Raw genomic sequence first — 17,385 nt, 5'->3', positions numbered from 1 at the left:
GTTACGTTTTTCTGCTTTTTTTTAACCTCCATGTCGCCGAGCGGTAATTTCTGGAATTTCATCTCCTCACTAGCGGAGCCCAAGCTCACTACAGGAGCGTTTTTGCACGTGATTCGTGCGCGTCGGCGTTGCGCACGCGATTTTCACGCCCGCCTCGGCGATTCCGCGCCGGCGGTCGCCTGTGCCTCGGTCAGAAAATGACTCGTGTGGCAGTGGGAGGAGCCCGACTATTTGCGCCAATGGGAAGACGTGCGCCTCAGGGCGGCAGTTTCGAAGCACTCGAGATAACTGGCGCGCTCCACCGGCATGGAGGATGTCCACCGAGATGCTTAGGCTTAGCACCCCGGCAGATATTTCATGGGAATTCGAGCCTGTACGTCGCCGTCTCTCGCTTGTTCAGCAGTCGGGCGCCTCGCCGGCTCGTTCGTATCATCCGCCGGGCCGCGCAGGCCTGTTCGCGAGCTGAAATTTTCCCATTGCAAACAATGAACAATTTTTGTGTATAAAACAATGAAACAGGAGCCCGGACTACCCTACCGAACATGCACGCGTAACTAGAGCCACTAGATGAAGCGTAGCTTATTTAGTGGCTCTAGCTACGACCACAGAACAGGGAGGATTCTACGACTAAACCAGAGTCCGTCAATGCTTTTCTGGTCATGAAACTCCCGGCCGAGTTTTGTTTGAGGACAAAGGCTCCCGCGAGAGGCGCCGCCGCAGATCGGAGGGCTAGAATACCTACATTGACGCGCGTCCGCCGTACAGAGTGGAGACACGTATGCGTTGCGCCGCCATTTTGGTTCGCTCGCTCGCTCGCCGCCGCAGCAAGTTATTGTAACAAAACCGCACCGTAATTATCTCCACAACGCGGTTTACTTGTTAAGTTTGAACCATCGTATCTGTATCGCGTTGCTGCGTCTTGTGGGAAAAACGAAAAGAACAGCGCGTTGAGCACTTCGACTCAATAGGGGCGGCACGGGATCGTTCAAAGGGTGTCTCCACCCTGTACAGCGGGCTGTTTCGAGGTTACCTACGGAGGGCATCGGGCCGCCGCCGCTGCTGCAGCGCGCGTTCAGCCGTGCGCGGCAGAACTTGCGTACGTGTTTGGCGGCACTTTTCTGGATAGAAACGGAATGTTGGTAGTTGTGCCTTCAATGGGGCGACAAAACGAAGCCGTCAGGATTGCAGCCCTTGCAGAGAAGCCGTATGCGGCGGAACGCACGCTCAAAACTGCCGACTGCTATCTGTGCTTGATTTTTTAGAGGTCCCCACGAGCTCTGCTAACACCGCAAGGAGCGTCTGCTACGCGCCGCACTCCCCTCCGACCGCTTCGCCGGCTGCCCTCCGATCAACGCCAGCTCCGCGGCGCGGCCTCCCTGAGCAGCGTACGAAGCTCTCCCATAGCGTGACGGCGAAGTTTCACGACCAGAAAAGCATTGACGGACTCTGACTAAACGCTCTGAATGTGGCTTAGCTTGTCGTGGCTCCGCATGTAGTCAAGATATAATACTTATGTCAATGGCACTGCGGCTTGCCTACCGTAACCGAAACTTGAACGAAGTTTTGATATTCGTTCACCCCGAATACTTCGAAATATCAGAAATTTTAAATTCGAGTCGAAGCGAATACGAATACTGTAATATTCGTTCGAATATTCAAAGCGCCCGAATATTCGCACAAGCCTACAAGTAATGTTTGCCCTCACTTTCAGTGCAACAGTTTCCTTCCCTTTTCTTCGTTCCTGGCACAAACGTCAGTACGAGGCATGGCAGTGGCTGCAGTTGATGCAGTGGGGAAGTGCTGAACGAGTCTCCGAAGCATGGGTAGCCTTGCTGCACTGCGCACACACCTGCTTCCCTCCGAGGACTGACCGGTGCAGCACCAGTGTAGGCCGGGGATGTACGGTCCGACTTGTACTTTTACGTAGCCAGCATCTATAGTGTCTGGAAGAGCCGTTCTGCCAAAGGTGAAAACTATGTGCTTTGCTGGTATCTCTGCGTTTGCAGCGAATGATTATTCACCGTACTTTGCAGATTTTCACAAACAAAATGTTGAAAACAGCGCATTTTCAGGAAGGCATAAGATGAATCCATGAACTGTGTTCATAGAGCAGTGAGGACTTGCATTTGCCGAGGAATCACCAATTCTTTCAAGTTTCAGCAGCTTGTTGCACTGTGCCTCGTCCTTGACATGAATTAAAAGGCTGCCATTAGGGAATTGTTGTGCCTTGTAGCTAGCCATGATCGAGCTTGACAGAAATCTAGGGCCATAAAAAATAACAATCACCCAATCATGATGTTCTCATTATCATTACGTGAAAACGTAAAAACACTTCTCGCTTCTTTCTGGCTCATTCTAGTGCCCACCAGCAGAAAGGTGCCCCAGGACATCGCAAGAAGATCCAATAAAATAAATCCGTAGCCCCCAAGCACACGCTCCTGCTCCAATGCATGCGCACTCAACAAAGGATGACGCGAGGGTTCAACACCTCACCGGAAAATACGCAGATGACCAACACACCAACGCGGCATAGTCAGAAAACGCCAGCGCAAGCTCTTGTGGGGTCCACCCAAAAAGAAGACATCACCGCTGTCGAGGCCCATGCCACCACGACTTGTTGAAACCAGCCATATCTCGCCACAGCAACAGGCTCTCAATTGCCTGCACCCAGCTGGATCTTTCAGAGGAGCCACCCTCCGTAAGATCCCCCCAGACATCCCCACTGTCTGGCCAGCCCCTCTGGAATGAAGCGGCTGCCCGCATATAAGGAGGACATACGCTCACCTCACACACAACTTCATTACTCTGACACCACAAACAACCTGCCGTGGTGGCTCAGTGGCAATGGCGTTGTGCTGCCCAGCCCAAGGACATGGCGGGTTCGATCCTGGGTACCGTGGCCGCTTTTCGGATGGAGGCCTAAGGTGAAAGTGCCGGTCGAGATTTGGGCGCACGTCAGAATCAATGGTGCGCCTCGTAGCCCAGGCGTAGCTCGGGCATTTTGAACCCCCCAAACAGACACACGTCAGAACGTATCCTCCTCCACACCCCTCACTATTCAATCACCAAGCACACATGCTCCGAAGACGGCCAATGGAAGCCTTTCAAAATCACACAATCCCCCCAAAATCTCGCCCGACTGCCATACTGAAAGTCGCCCCCTACGACGAACCTTCTCATCTCCACCTGCCCACACACCCTCAACCTCCCTAACAAACCATGGGAGTCTGCTGACCACGTTGGCCCTGCAGCTTCAAGAAGGCCTGGCGGTCATGGGAGGCCGGCCACATCCCCGTCAGTGTTTATCCCCCCATGTGCAACCAGCAGAAGAGGGCAGGAGTTGCCATACAGCATGTGCGTGTTCAGCAGCAGCCATGCTGGCCGCCCACGACCCCCGTAACCCTGCCCGTGGAGCCACGCAGCCACCAGGCTTCCTGGGCAGCTTTATTCGCAGAACTCAGAACATGCCGTCGTGCACCCCGATGGGCACCAGCAGCAGCCCAAAGAGGGCCAGGTTGCGCACCAGGTACTTCCAGTCGGCCGGCACCGCCAGGGGGGTGAGCCGGGCGGTGAGCGCGTGCACCTCGTGTGCCACGCACACCATCACCAGTGAGGTGACCATCACGTTGAGCACCGGGTAGCCGGGCACCAGCACCAGCACGCCGTGTGTGTCCGCCGCCAGCCAGATGTGGTACTGCGCAATGAACAGCTGCGCGCCAGACAGCCCTCCCTCATGGCCCCCGGCGGTGCCCCCCTCCCGCACTCACCTCCAGCGAGATCTTGCCGAACCAGGCAAAGAAGGTGCTGTAGCGCGCCCGCAGCAGGCCGCTCATGTTGCGCAGAATGATGTACGACAGGATCTGCACCAGCGGAATGGGCCTGAGCACCCGCCGCCACACCCGCCCTTCCCCCGCTGCTCACCGGCACAAAGAAGATGTAGGCGTGCACCTCGTTGCAGTCGGGCTTCGAGCGGCACACGAAGGCAAACGTCGTGTAGAACTGCACAGCCAGGCCACGCTCGTCACGCTAGCAGGCAAGAAAGCTCACAAAGCACACACGTTACGGCTCAACCTTTGCACGTGGCACACGCTCCCTAACAGAGGACACGGGACCCCCCCGCAAAGCCTGCGCCAGGAGACCTCGTCCAGACCGGGGAATCCCAACAAAGCAGCTCTCCGAGACGGGGGGCCTACCATTTGGTTGGCAACAACCGTCCATGTGCACTGGACTGCCGGTGGGTACGAACACCCCCGTTAATGCTCGAGACTTCCCAAGGTGTTCGTGCACGTTCCATGGAAGGCACTCCATGGCACTAAGGAGCCCTGAACTCCATTCCCGAAAGAAACCCACCCACATGATCAGTCGCTCGCCACTCTGCTCCCCAAGACAGGCGCCCAGGGACGAACAGCCACTCTCGTGGCCAAGAGGTGTGGCATCGCGCCTGGGCCCTTCAAGGCTGGGACCAGCAGGGCAGCGCACGACTCGTGCACGACTCCAACAACAAAGCTGAGGCCCTATGGCCTGGTCAGATGCACAGTGGACCGTTGCTCACGGCAGACCTGGCTCGCTCAAGTGGGCCACAACTGGGATTGGCCCCGGTCCAACCCCCGGCCCGTGGACCCGGGGGGCGCTTCTCCACGAGAGCTGGCAGCGAGGGCCCACACTTGGGTGGTGAGGAAGCTAGCACGCACATCACCAATAGGCAACGACACGACCAATAACCAATAGGGGAGGCCTCCATATGTTCGAAAACTAATGCAGGCAAACCATGTGCATCGGCTGCTTTACAAACAAAAAGCGCAATGTACTGTCGAGCGGAACCCAGGCCTGCATGTATGCTGAAGCAAGAAGGGCCTCAGCAGGTATCTCTAGGCGGTCCTGCTCCCAGCTGCTGGCCTCGTAGCACCCACACTGCTCTGAGGCGCGAGAAAACAACAAAAGCCCCAGGTCTTAAAAGTGGTACTTTTTAGGGAGCGGTAAATCGGCTAATAATTGGCCCTATCAAGCCGGAGCAATGCTCCTTAGATGGTGCTCCAGTGATGCGCACAGAAAATCGCAGCCTCAGTAATGTTCTTTAGGGCTACCTTGAAAGTGCTCACTCGGCTGTACGTCGACTTCTCAGGGACAACAGGCATTCTTTACACACGAGCCCTGCCTCTAACCCCAATGCTTCGATGTACTATTAGTGCAGCTTCCCAATGCTTCTGTAGTATTGGAGCTAGGGAGGGCAGTAGATTTTTTTAGCCATTTGAATATATGAAGGCTTATGTATACTACCAGTCCGGAGGTGTCGGGGATGTTTCATTTCATTTCATTTAGTTACTCTCAGTGCACAAGGCGTTACAGAGAGGAGTGGTGGAAAAACAAATAACAATCTGTACAAACAAATGGAGCATCTTTAAAAAGTGTATGCGTTTACGGCACTCTTGAAGTTGGCCGGGTCAGTGATTGATGCGATGGAAGCGGTAAGGCGATTCCAGTCCGAGTTTGTGGTGGGCACGAACTGTTAGCGGCCACGAGAGATCGAACATGAGTGCACACGGGCACTTTTTCTTTCTCTCTTATTTTGGAGTTATGCACAAGCCCAAAAGTGCAGTCTGTTTTTTCCTAATGTGCATACTTTGCGAGAGCAAAAATGCTCTCGCAGCCACAGTTTTTCCCAACCCTGGTGCTTCGTGCACGGCACGGTGCAAGAGTTCAATTTAAAATTTATACGAAATCCTAAACTGAACCAGAAACTATATACAGTTATAAGCAAACTTTGCATTCGGCAGTGAACAAAAAAATTTAGAAAAAAATCGCGAAACCGGACCAGAGGCCAGAATATTGCTCCATTTGACACCCCCTATCTCCATATCTGCGACAGTGATGAATTTGAAAGTGATCGGTAATGTTGTCCAGATATTTCTAAATGCATCTGCAAAACATCGCCTGTCTAGAGAAAATATAAAGGTGGACTGCTGTGCTTTTTCTAAAAATGAGTAACTTCAAAAATCAATAATAGTAATAAAAAAAACAGTATTTTCTTCTCAACTGGAGAAACAAACTCAAGAAGGACAATACTGCTGAAAAACACATTGCATTATTCTGTATGTACTGAAGTTACAAGCTGCTGAATTACAACGTTCAAGACTTGCGTTCATTTACAATTAAATTCAGTAAAACACGCAGAGTGTTTTACGGAATTTAACTGTAAATGAACGCACTTTTTTTTCCCATAAAACTGAAGTGAAGCTGGGGGTGCATTTATATTACACAGCGCAATTTTTCTAAAACTTTACCATGATGATCAAAGAAAGTCACAATGCAAAAAAAAAAAAAAGCGAAGAAGAAAAAAAAGCTTAATTAAGATAACCTATCTTTTGCAGTAAATATACGCGACACGCATACGCTATTGGCAAACCGACAGAGTTTTTATTGCCCTACGCCCGTCTTCGTTTCTCAAAGCTTCCCCCGTCGTCCAGTCGCTGCGCTCCTCCAAGTGGCCACTCTCGCTGCGGTGCAGTGCATTTGAGATTCTGGTCTTGTTGAAGCTCTTGGAGACCAAATCAGCACGCGAGCTCAACGGACGGCCCCTCAATAACGCAACCGGTCGGTGTGAAGAAGGCGTGCCCCCCCTGGGCCCGTGCACAAGCGGCACGCACTGTTTTTGAACGGCTTGTTCATGCCCCCGTCAAGGGGCTGAAGCACCGAAGTGAGTCCACCTGGAATGATGGCCATCTCTGTGCACAGCTCCTCGACCGCTTGGCGTGCGACCTTTGCACAGTGGAGAAGAGAGAGAGAGAACGAGGAACAATAAGGGCACGAAGAAAACCGAGCACACGACAGCGTGTGCCTCACAGTGACCGCTTGGCATCGTCCAGGCTTGTGCATGGGCCCCGTGAAGAGCTCCCTCCTTCGCCAACCTCGTCGTGTAGCGAACAGCTCGCCACAGGCCCGCCGCGCTGAAAATGACGAATCTGTAAAGCTATCCCTTCACAATCCACACATGGACACGCCCAGCGGACCAGCTGATGAAGATGTGGAGATCTAGCAAGACAAGAGCGTGCGACAAGAGGATTTGCCCTATGTGGCTGTGCAATCGGAAGACCGCCACAAAAGATATGGCGACGATTGCTACTGCACATACTTTCATGGTCTTCGCTCTACAGTGCCATCCAAAACGGCTTGGCACCCCCGGGGTCCAGCTGCCAGTGTGGGGAGGAGCTCAGCCGGCCCCCAGCTCTGCTGCTTCTCCGGCCTTGCACCACTGGTGCAAGCTGCGCCAGTTTTTCCTTCCTTACGGGACATATTTTTTCCTGTACAAGAGAAGCAAGAGGGCAGAGTTGGCTCAATGCCAAGAAGATAGCCCCAAAAGCGGCTTCCTCTTGCTGTTTGGCCTCGCATCACTGCAGCAGTGCGAGAAAGCCTCTCATCGTGAGCGGAGAATGCTGGTGCACGTTTTCGAACTTCGCAATACATAAAAAATTTACTTGAAATTTTTTGATATAGTGCTATACGATTCGAAGCCGAATCTAACTTTACATTATTCCATTAGATATTCGAAACTTTCGAATATTCGCACACCCCCACTTCGATGTGCTTCTCCCAGCTTCCACTTCTTGCTATCTACTGTGGGCCAACTTACAGGATAGCAGAGGACCAGGGCTAGCTTCACTAGAGAAAGTGCTTCGCGCCGTACACTAGCTCCTGCGGAATCCGAAGACTCACGCACGGGTTCCGGTACTCGCATGCGGTAGGCAGGCTCCGGCAATCCAGAGTGGGGCTTTATTGCCTGGCAGATACAGGGCATATACCAGACAACACGACTATCGCTAGCAGGGAGACAGAGGCTTCGTTTGCTCGCTTAAGCCGTGGGACTCGGACCTCGATATCCATTTGCGCCACATTTGTGACGTGAAGCCACTGCTCGGAGCTTATGCCCGGCGGCAACAAGACTAGGACGAGCACTTGAGCTCAATCTTCTTCGCTCTGCGCACAAGCGTGAATCGGTGCACTGGCATTACGCCAGCGTTCCTGATGTTCGACAGGGAGCTGAACACGCCGACAGACACGGTTCTGGCCAGGCAGTCGAACGCAGTCCCTGCGAAAGCAGCAGACGCGGCTTACGCACGGCGCTTGCGCGAGTGGTTGGCGGAAGCCACCAAGGTGCCGAACCGCAGTCGCGGCAAGGCCAGGGCCAACTAGAAGGCGGCCTGTGACCGAGCTCATCGAGACGTGGCGTACCGGGTGGGCGCCCCTGTCTTGAAACGGAACAACGCACGGGGTTCGCGGCCGGTCTCGCACCCAGGTGGGTCGAACCGTTCGCGGTCGCTGAGAGGATCTCGCGGCTAAACTACAAGCTGAGAGACCCGAGGTCGGGTCGAAACAGCAGCCCTGTTCCCGTGGACAGCTGAAGCAGTACTTTCAGGGGGAAGATACTGCCGATGCTCCAACCTCGAGGGAGGTGCGGAGGGAAGTCTCCCCACGCACCGCTACTGTTAGATGTGTAGAAGTACGGATGGACGAGCGGTAGGAGTAGGCCATCAGGCCCGCGAAAGACATGAGAACATGCCGAGCCGTTTGCCCAGAATGAACTGTGTTTTTTTTTCCCAAACCGGCCACTCGCCGCTGTGCCAGGCTTGCACATGAGCTAACATTGTAACAGCTACAACACCCGCAATCGGCGAGTCCACTGACCGGGTTGGGCCACCGTCTCCCGAGGGTTCAGGCCCACACGCCCAGGGTCCCAGTGACCCTCCCACCACGACGCCACCACGCCAGGCCCGCTGTGAGCCGGCCGGGCCAGCCGGTACCCTGGGGGAACGAGAGCCCAGCTGTTTAGGCCAAAACAGCACCCAGCCGCCCGTACAGCTTATTTAGTGGCGGCTCCTGCGGTCAGCTGATCGCGCCCAGCCCCCACGTTTGCGGAAGTGCCCACCGGAGGTGCGCCAAGCGGAAGCCATCGCCGGCGCTTGGCTAACTAGCCACCTGGGAGGCAGCACCACGACGCGCTACGATGTAACACCAGAGAACAGCGTGTGCCGCCGCTCGTTCGCTGATGACGCACCAGAAACGCACCAGCTACGCACCGTCACTGAGAAGACTGCAGTTCACGCTGTGCACAAATTTCGCATTACGGAGTACTATAGTAATCGTCAGCCATTTTTTAGCTTCCTCAAAGAAACAACTGTAGGGTATGAAACTGCGGGTTTATGGGCCAGAATAAAATTAAATTCAACTGTGTAAATGAACTTAACTAAATTATTAGAAAATAAACTGGCGGGAACAAAGAGTAACGCTTAACACACATAGTAAACAGTAACAGACATAAGCAGCCTTAAGTGTCCCTGCGAACCTGTTATTTTGGTTCAGCTAGTCTTGTAATCAATTGTTGACCTCACATGGAAAACATTCAAGTTAGCCAAGTCAAGACATTTGTGCAAAGAAACCTGCATCAAGAATTTGTTTATAGAAACTTGACAGAGGAACGAAAATGCAGCATGAAAAAAAATTTAAAGAAAAAAACTCGTTTTTTTTTTCCTCCGAACCCGTTAGAACTCGTTTAAACCGGTTTTAACTGGAACGACAAGGTGCTCCGAAACTGCACCCGGAAAGGAACCTGAAAGGCTTAAAGCACGAGACGCACGGACGATTGGTGCATGCCAATCGCATGCGACTGATCGTTACGACTGTCGCCACGACTAGTCGTACGCGTGAATTTGAGACACATGGCCCAATGCACGCATGCGATGCGTCGGCGGTGGCACTCCGCCCAGCGTTTTTGCTCCACGGTTGTCTCCCTGTTTAGGCGCACTCAGGCAGATTTAGATATGTGCAAGAGAAAGCTGAGCAGGAAAAGAAAACATTTATCAAGTTGAAGTGATAATGAATAGTGCTATTACGTTACACACTGCATTTTTATATGTTCAGTACAGCGGTGTGGAAACATTTAGCACCCATGAATCCGCTCGTCCATGCTGCAGGTACCGCTGGAAGCCTGTGTCCGCCAGGTGGAGAGCGCACGGGTCAGCGGCGGCGCCGAGCTGCTCCCCACAAAATACTCGGAACTGCCGCTGGTGCCTCCTCGGGGCTTTGAAAGAAACTTTCTCAGCGGGCTCTCTCATTGGCTGCGGCCTCACGACGATCGCAACGATGGCACGACTGCATCTGACTTGCCAGTCGCACATCGTGAACCTCCTCCGACCAGCGAATGACACCAAAACCGGTCCTAACGATCAGTCGTAACGATCAATCGCATGCGAATTGCGTGCACCAGTCGTCCATGTGTCTCGCGCTTAAACCCGAACCCAAACCGAACCCGAAAAAATTCCGGTTCGACATCCTGGGTGAAGCACCTACAGATGCTCTTGAAAAAGATGTGCGCCAGCTTCGTGTGCAGCAAACAAAGCTGACCGACTACGGATTATGCATTTTGACTGAAAAACGCTTATTGAGTATGAAAGTGGGCGGCTTTCTTAGCCCTTTCAGGGTCACGGATGTACATGTACGTCCTCTGCAAACAGCTTCAAAATGGTCAATAACGTACATGTACGTCATCGCTTGAATGTTTAAAAAGTGCGCCTTTTTCCCCAACTTCTCTTGGTTGGCAGGTGCTGCCACACTGCGGGAAAATACGTCAAATTATTTTCTTGCGCTGATGGGTCTTCTGTTTATTTTTTTTACGATTTACTTCAGCGGCGCACCGGCTATCTCTTGCGCATCCGGTAACGAGGGGGCGCGCTGGATATCGCCCACCGAAAGCCCCTTACGCCCACCTGGTGCCTCCCGCTTCTTGCGCCTGCCACAGACCAAGGGCGCCTGCGAAACTGATGAGGCTCTTTTTTCCTTTTTTTGTATTTTGTAGGAGCGGTGTGCCGTCTATCACTCGTGCATCCAGCCGCGCACGCGGGCACAGCGGCTGGTTTTGGTATCGTCCTCCGGGCGAAACTGATGTCTATCTGATTTCGATTCACTCAAAAGGTTCCGGCTTGTTTTCTTGTGTTACTCGTGAATAAAACACATGTATGTAACAACGCAAACGATTTTTTTGTCACTTTATGGTCACCCCAAAAAAATTACGATAATTTTTTCTCGAAATAGATTCATCCGAAGAATTTAAATCAGCAATAAAAAATCGACCCTGGGGGGTCGCATCCGAGGGGGTCGCCTCAACAAAAAATTCGCCCCTCAAAGGGTTAGTGACTATGGATTACGTTCTGCAAATAAGAAGTAGTACGACCTTGCTTGCATGGAAATACAGTGGAATCTCGATGATACAATTCTGGGTGATACAAATTTCGGGAAGATACGAATTTCTGAGAAGTCCCGGCAAAATTTCATTGTTTGCAATGGGAAAAATTTCCGCTGTTACGAACAGACCTGCGCGGCCTGACGGATACAGTCTGCGCTCGTTACTGAGGATCCGGCAACAACGGACTTTCGGTTACAACAGACCAGGGAGCAAGATGAACAGAGCACCGACTTTGCTCTCTCCAACGGGCCCTTAATGTCCCTCACTCGCGGAGCACAATGTAGATGGCGCTACGAATGGCGCAGCGATCCCCGTGCTCCGGAGCTGCTCAGTTCGCAGGGCGCGATGGCGAGTCGCATTCCGGCTGAATTTGTCGTCTCCTTCGAGGCGGTTCGTTTGGCGTAGCTTCGCGTCCGTTGCGGGCCTGATTAACTGGTTCGACGGCACCTCCTGGGTAATTGGTACCCAATGGAATTAAGTTGTCGTACGGTGAAGATACGTGAAGGATTTGTTTGCAGAACGGGAATATGAAATGTAGCGACCACATTCACACATCTGGCCGCTAGAGAAACGCTTCCTTTTCCTCACTTCGCGCCCCGAATGGCACTACGTTCCGTAAATTGGCGAATGGGAATTCTGTTGTGTGCTACATGTATTGGAAAAGCCGGCTGGCTCAAAATCGGTATGAATGCTAAACAGTGAGCTCAAATGCCGAATTGTCTCAGTATCTCTGCTCGTGTCACGCGGGGGTGTAGCCCCGAGCTTTTTTTCTGCCCTTTTGGAACTGCATACGACAGCACGCATTGCATTATGCGTACTGGTAGTACTGTATACCACGCTACTGCATAGCGCACGGCGCTCCAGAGAACTACACCCACACAGTCGAAAGCAGCTTGCTCCATGGTGCAGAGCGCATGTAAAACACGGAGTGTTACGTGAAAAATGATTGGGGCTAGGTGCTTTTGAAGGCAACACTGAGTTTCAAATCAATCAACTAAACGATTTGAATGGCATGAACAGCTGCTTCTTTCATCAATTCTGGCTAGCGGCGAGTTGTGCCAAAACAACCACGCCAGGGGCACGCTTCGAGAATATGTTTTTTCCACGCTTTTCCGACACCCCACTTGCCTCCTCCTCCTCCCCCTCTCTCTCCAATTTCTGAGTAATTGCGACGCCTCAACTGGTTGTGCAGCTGTTAATTACAACACGCAGATACGACATGTAGGGGCTGACTTCCGTCGATGCCGCCATTAACAAGATTAGATAATAAGACAGGTATAATTTATCACATGTTGCAAATTTAATTTAATTTATTAAAATAAATGTAGTTTTAGAAAACACGCAAGCACTTCTTATGACTAGAGACCGGAACTTTAGGCAAAATGCCTATTTTTTATTTGAGTCCGTATCAAGCCTATTTAACATATAAGCATGAACTAAGGGAAGGGGAGCATTTTAAGCAATAGTTGATTGTGCCTATACGTGCCTATACCAGCTTTTAAGCGCCTATAAAAGCCTTTTTTGTGCTGTTGGGTTCAGATTTTGCCTCAATCAGTCGTATATCTCGATGGAAAAATGGGAGATCTATTGTTGGACCGATGGGAATGCATGAGCATCTTGTCCCTCTCCATTGCCAACTTGAGGCTTGCTAACATTGCTAATATTGCTAATCCAGCGTCGACCTATGCGAAGCATTAGTTGCTGCTAACATCCCTTGGGCGAAGATCGAAAACAACACTTTCAAAAATTTCTTGCAAAAGTACTGCAAACAAAATGTACCATCAGAGTCGACTCTTCACAAGGAGTACCTGCGACCACTGTACGAGAAGACGCTACAATAAATTAGAAGAGAAATCGGCGAATTCTACATATGGATTTCTGTGGACGAGACGACAGATGCGACCGGACGAGTACTCGGTCACTTTGTAGTCGGAAAGCTTGACGCAGAAGAGAAAACAACACCTTTAGTGGTCTGCTCAAAAGAGCTAGAAAAAACTAGCGGCGAGACCATCGCCCACTTCGTGAACTCGTCCTTGAGGCTTCTGTACCCCTCCGGAGCCCACGACGACCGAGTACTGCTGCTCTACACAGATGCAGCAGCTTATACGCAAGAGGCTGGTGCACTTCTCAAGGTTGTTTGTCCAGAATTACTGCACGTCACTTGTCTTGCTCACGGGATTCATCGGGTGTGTGAAGAGCTGCAAAAGTCGTTCAGTTCGGTCAACGAACTGATAGCTGCAGGGAAGGCAGTATTCCTCAAGGCTCCTTCCGGCGTTTCCGGGTGTACCTCTTCCACCGGAGCCTGTTGTTACCCGCTGGGGAGCTTGGCTGAAGGCAGTGGAACACTACAACCAACACTTAAACGGTGCTAAGGCTGCTGTTAGCAGCTTTGCAGAAGACGAGAGTGTCGCCGTGAGAAGGGCCCAGAAGGTTCTACATGATGGTACACTTCCATGTGACTCTGCCTATTTGTGTGCCCATTTCACGTTCTTGGCAACAACAATACTGAAACTTGAAAGTTCGGGCACCACGCTGACTCAAAATATTCAGCTGATTTTGGACGCCCAGGAAAGGTTCGCTAGTGCTCCCAGGGGACCTGTTGCTGACAGAGCTATAGAGAAGCTTAAGTTGGTCTTGGACAGAAACCCCGGATTTTCTACGCTGAAGGAACTGTCTGAGGTTTTGAGCGGCGGACATACCGCGATTCCAGATGGAATCAAAACATCCAACGTGCCGAAGTAAAAGCACGCTCCGCTAACTTCAGTGGATGTGGAGCGTTCTTTTTCTCCGAACAAGCAGATATTGACTGACAAAAGGCACAACTTCAAGCCCGAAAACCTGGAGATGGTGCTTGTTTGCCACTGCTTCCACAGCCTTTCGCACAGTGTTGCGTCACCCTAGATATTTTGAAAGCGCGGCCCTTGAGTGTTTCATGAAGAAAATAAAATTGCATTTTCGAAATCCCGATGATTGTATCCTGTGTCTACTCAAAGCCGAAAAATTGCACTGAAATACGCCGCCTGAGTAAATATTATTCGAGCCTATATATGCCTATAAGGTAGTACTTAGCGCCTATATATGCCTAAATTACGATTTTGAGCGCCTACAAAAGGGGCCTAAAACCCGTTTTTTTAGTGCCTAAACTTCCGGTCTCTACTTATGACGCAATATAGGTAATTATCAGGCTTCGCTCTTTATCCTAGAAGTACTTTATTTTCAGAACATGTTGGCCAGCAATGTGTCCGGCGGCATCCGCTGGTGGCATCGACAAGATTACATGACCGCACAGTGACAGTGAACATCGGGCCCTAAGTTTTCACTCGGGTTGAAGCAAAGATAGCGTTCGAAATTCTTTCCTCGCGTAATGACGCTGACAGCGCCTTTCCATATTCATGGCCAGGCGGCAGCCGTAAATCTCGTGTGTGGAACTGTGTGCATCATTGCCGCACGCCTATGTCGACTGCTGACGTAAACTTTGTTTAACTCTTTCACGACGGCGCCATAGGCAATCGGAAGCCGGCGTCCGATGATTTTAAATCTCCCGCAAAATCTGAAACTCGCGCTCCACAGACAACTATCGCCACCTGGTGTGTTCATTGGCAACTTCTCTTTCAATTTCGGTTTTGTTTGTTTATGTGTCTCGTGTGGTGGCGGCGTAGCAAGAGAAATTTGAACCGAAGGGGGAGGGGAGGAGGAGGAAAAATGGCGTCGGGTTAGCGCCGCGCTCCGCACAGTCGGGCTGCTGTAGCAAGCACTTTGGCAGCTCCTGCTGTCGATTTTTCTGATTCCAGCAGCAGTGAGGGGTCAAGCAATGATGTGGGATCTTCAGATTTTAGTTACGACGACGAAGGTCCGGTTCAGGTGCCTCGCACTTCAACAAGCGCTGGCAGGTAATTTCGTTGTAACTCCGCGCTGTATTTATAAACCAAAAGTGCTTCTTATCTGACGACTGCGGTTTTGATTTTGTGTTTAGGGCCTCTACAACGTACGGCCAGGATATATTGCCAAATGCACCGCGCCATATCGCGCTATCACCTTCAAGATAACCTGGCGCTCGTGTCAGATTTGCGCTGCAGCGTTCAGGTGCGACGCTTGTCGAGAGCGGTCGATTTTTTTTTCTTGTTTTTTACCACCGAACTGATGAGGATTTTGTGCGAGGACACAAAAGAGTATACCGTAATTACCCGATTCTAACGCGCCCCCAATTCTAGCGCGCACCCGATTTTCCTGACAAAAAACCGAAAAAACTTGCACCTCCGATTGTAACACGCACGGAACTGTGTGAGCAAGAAAAACGAATGCGAGAGAAACGGGTGATGTATTTCCCGAAGTAATCTCACTCATCTCACTCCTCGTCGCTCTGCGCTGACTACAACATCTCGTCCTCGGTGCCGTCAAGCACGTTGGCGATGCACACTTCTGAACTAACGTTCAACCATGGTCGATGGGATCGTGGCCCACGGCTCACACGCCCATCCCGCGGGCTTCTCCAGAGGCGCACACTTCAGCCGACCGCTCGTTTTGAACGCATGAGAGCCGCTGCTGCCATTGCTGTTATCAAGCGCGCAAGTGGAACGATTTGACGATTTGTGTGAACGCCGATAGAAAAGCCTAGGCGCCTATGCTTCCTGTGTCCGAAAAATCGTTGCTAAAAGCTTTAGCGCCATCTTGACATGGTGATGGCGATGGGTGGGACGAAATTTCCGCTGTTTCGGTTTTGGTTTCGCATCCGATTCTAACGCGCATGCAAAAAAGTGCGCGTTAGAATCGGGTAAGTATGTACTTGGATGCACATTTTACAGACTCACTCACCCTTGAGTGCCCTCGCGGCGTGGCACAGCCGTCAGTTGCGCTAGGTTGACGGGCCCTCAAAAATCCAAAACTTGGTGTACACTCTGTTGATTTATATATTGAATCATAGCCAAGAAACGTAGGAACAATTTGTATATCGTAAAATACCTGAAATAATTTTTAGTCTCGGTAAAAGTGCCGATTTGTGTTTTTCGTATACAGTTGAACCTCGATATAACGAACCTCGATTTAACGAAATTCGCGATATAACGAATTTTTTCAAGTTTTCTAACAAAATTTTGCTAAATGCATGCATTTTTGTCTCGATTTTACGAAGTAATTTTGTGCGGCGCTTTCGATTTAACGAAGTCACGGCAAGAAAGGAAGAACGAAATTCCGGTCGAGGCACGTTTTATTTTGCCTCTCAGGCCCTACATTGAAAAAATTCAGTGCTCAAATTGACTCTTGAAGGCTCAAATGAAAGAAAAGCGGTGAAATCTACTGTTAATAACAATTAAAAGCGAAAAACGAAGCTGCACAAACCGCTAGCGGTCATAGACGGTTTAATAGTGCGGCCACTATTTTGACGTCTCCATCGTTGCCTACGCCAGCGCCCTCTATGCTTAGGCTACCGAAGCCTATTTCAAGCTTTTTTTTTCAACGCGTCATTGCTCACGGTGCTGCTGCTCTAGGTTGTGCTCGCTGATAACCAAATTAATATTTTGTTCGTGCATCGTTAGGTGAGTTTTGTAACCAGCATGAGCACTCCAAGAGAAAGAAAAGTGTTCCGAACAAGAGCCTGAGGAAGTTCGGTGAAACTGACAGCCACCGAAGTGTGATGGATGCCATCGATGTTCTGCGGAGGCACGCAGGTGCACACGAATGTTAAGACCTTGTTAGCGCTGTCAGCATACGACCGTCACGTAAAGCCCGCCCTGGTCAAGAAACGCCAAGCACTGCTTACGGACTTCTTCACTACGGCTTGAACATCGAGTGCTGGTGGCAATAAATTGCTCTCTTTGAACGTGGTCATCTTCGTTTCACCAGCGTTCATTAGACAGCTGCGGTGCGGAGAAATCAGTTTCGTAAGGGCTCAGTGGGCATAAAAGTAATTGCTTAATCGAATTTGGCCGGAAGAATTTTATTTAATGTAAGCTTTCCGCTTTCCGGAGCACGTAAGCGCTGCTCCACACAGTGAAGCGGTCCGCGTGTACTCCGCTGAACTCGCAATCATGGCTTTATCTCGAGTGTTGTGGTTGCATCACGCGCCTATACTGCAGAGCCTTTGTACATGAAAAAAGTCTTTCGAAAGTTTCATAGCAGCCTTCCGCTGTTGGCCCGCCGCGCCTAGGCCCCTAAGC

General features: G+C 51.1%; 1 protein-coding gene across 4 annotated transcripts in view; it reads right to left on the bottom strand.

Annotated features, from left to right (window-relative positions):
- Positions 1-3,426: 3,426 nt before the first annotated feature.
- Positions 3,427-17,385, bottom strand: part of LOC144156303 (N-acetylneuraminate (7)9-O-acetyltransferase) — an 88,280-nt gene continuing 74,321 nt past the window's right edge. For all 4 annotated transcript variants that reach the window (XM_077688271.1, XM_077688270.1, XM_077688272.1 and 1 more), the window contains 3 exons: positions 3,922-3,999; positions 3,768-3,860; positions 3,427-3,709 (listed from right to left, as the gene is read on the bottom strand). In XM_077688271.1, coding sequence (XP_077544397.1) covers positions 3,458-3,709; positions 3,768-3,860; positions 3,922-3,999 — 423 coding nt within the window. In that variant the 3' untranslated portion in view covers positions 3,427-3,457. The remainder of the gene's footprint in view (positions 3,710-3,767; positions 3,861-3,921; positions 4,000-17,385) is intronic.

This window comes from Haemaphysalis longicornis, unplaced genomic scaffold, assembly GCF_048455015.1.
Source record: "Haemaphysalis longicornis isolate Haplotype H1 unplaced genomic scaffold, Haemaphysalis longicornis Haplotype H1 scaffold_1, whole genome shotgun sequence".
NCBI classification, from domain to species: Eukaryota; Metazoa; Arthropoda; class Arachnida; order Ixodida; family Ixodidae; genus Haemaphysalis; species Haemaphysalis longicornis.
The sequence above is the reverse complement of the archived record's forward strand: the minus strand, read 5'-3'. Positions and strand labels throughout refer to the sequence as shown.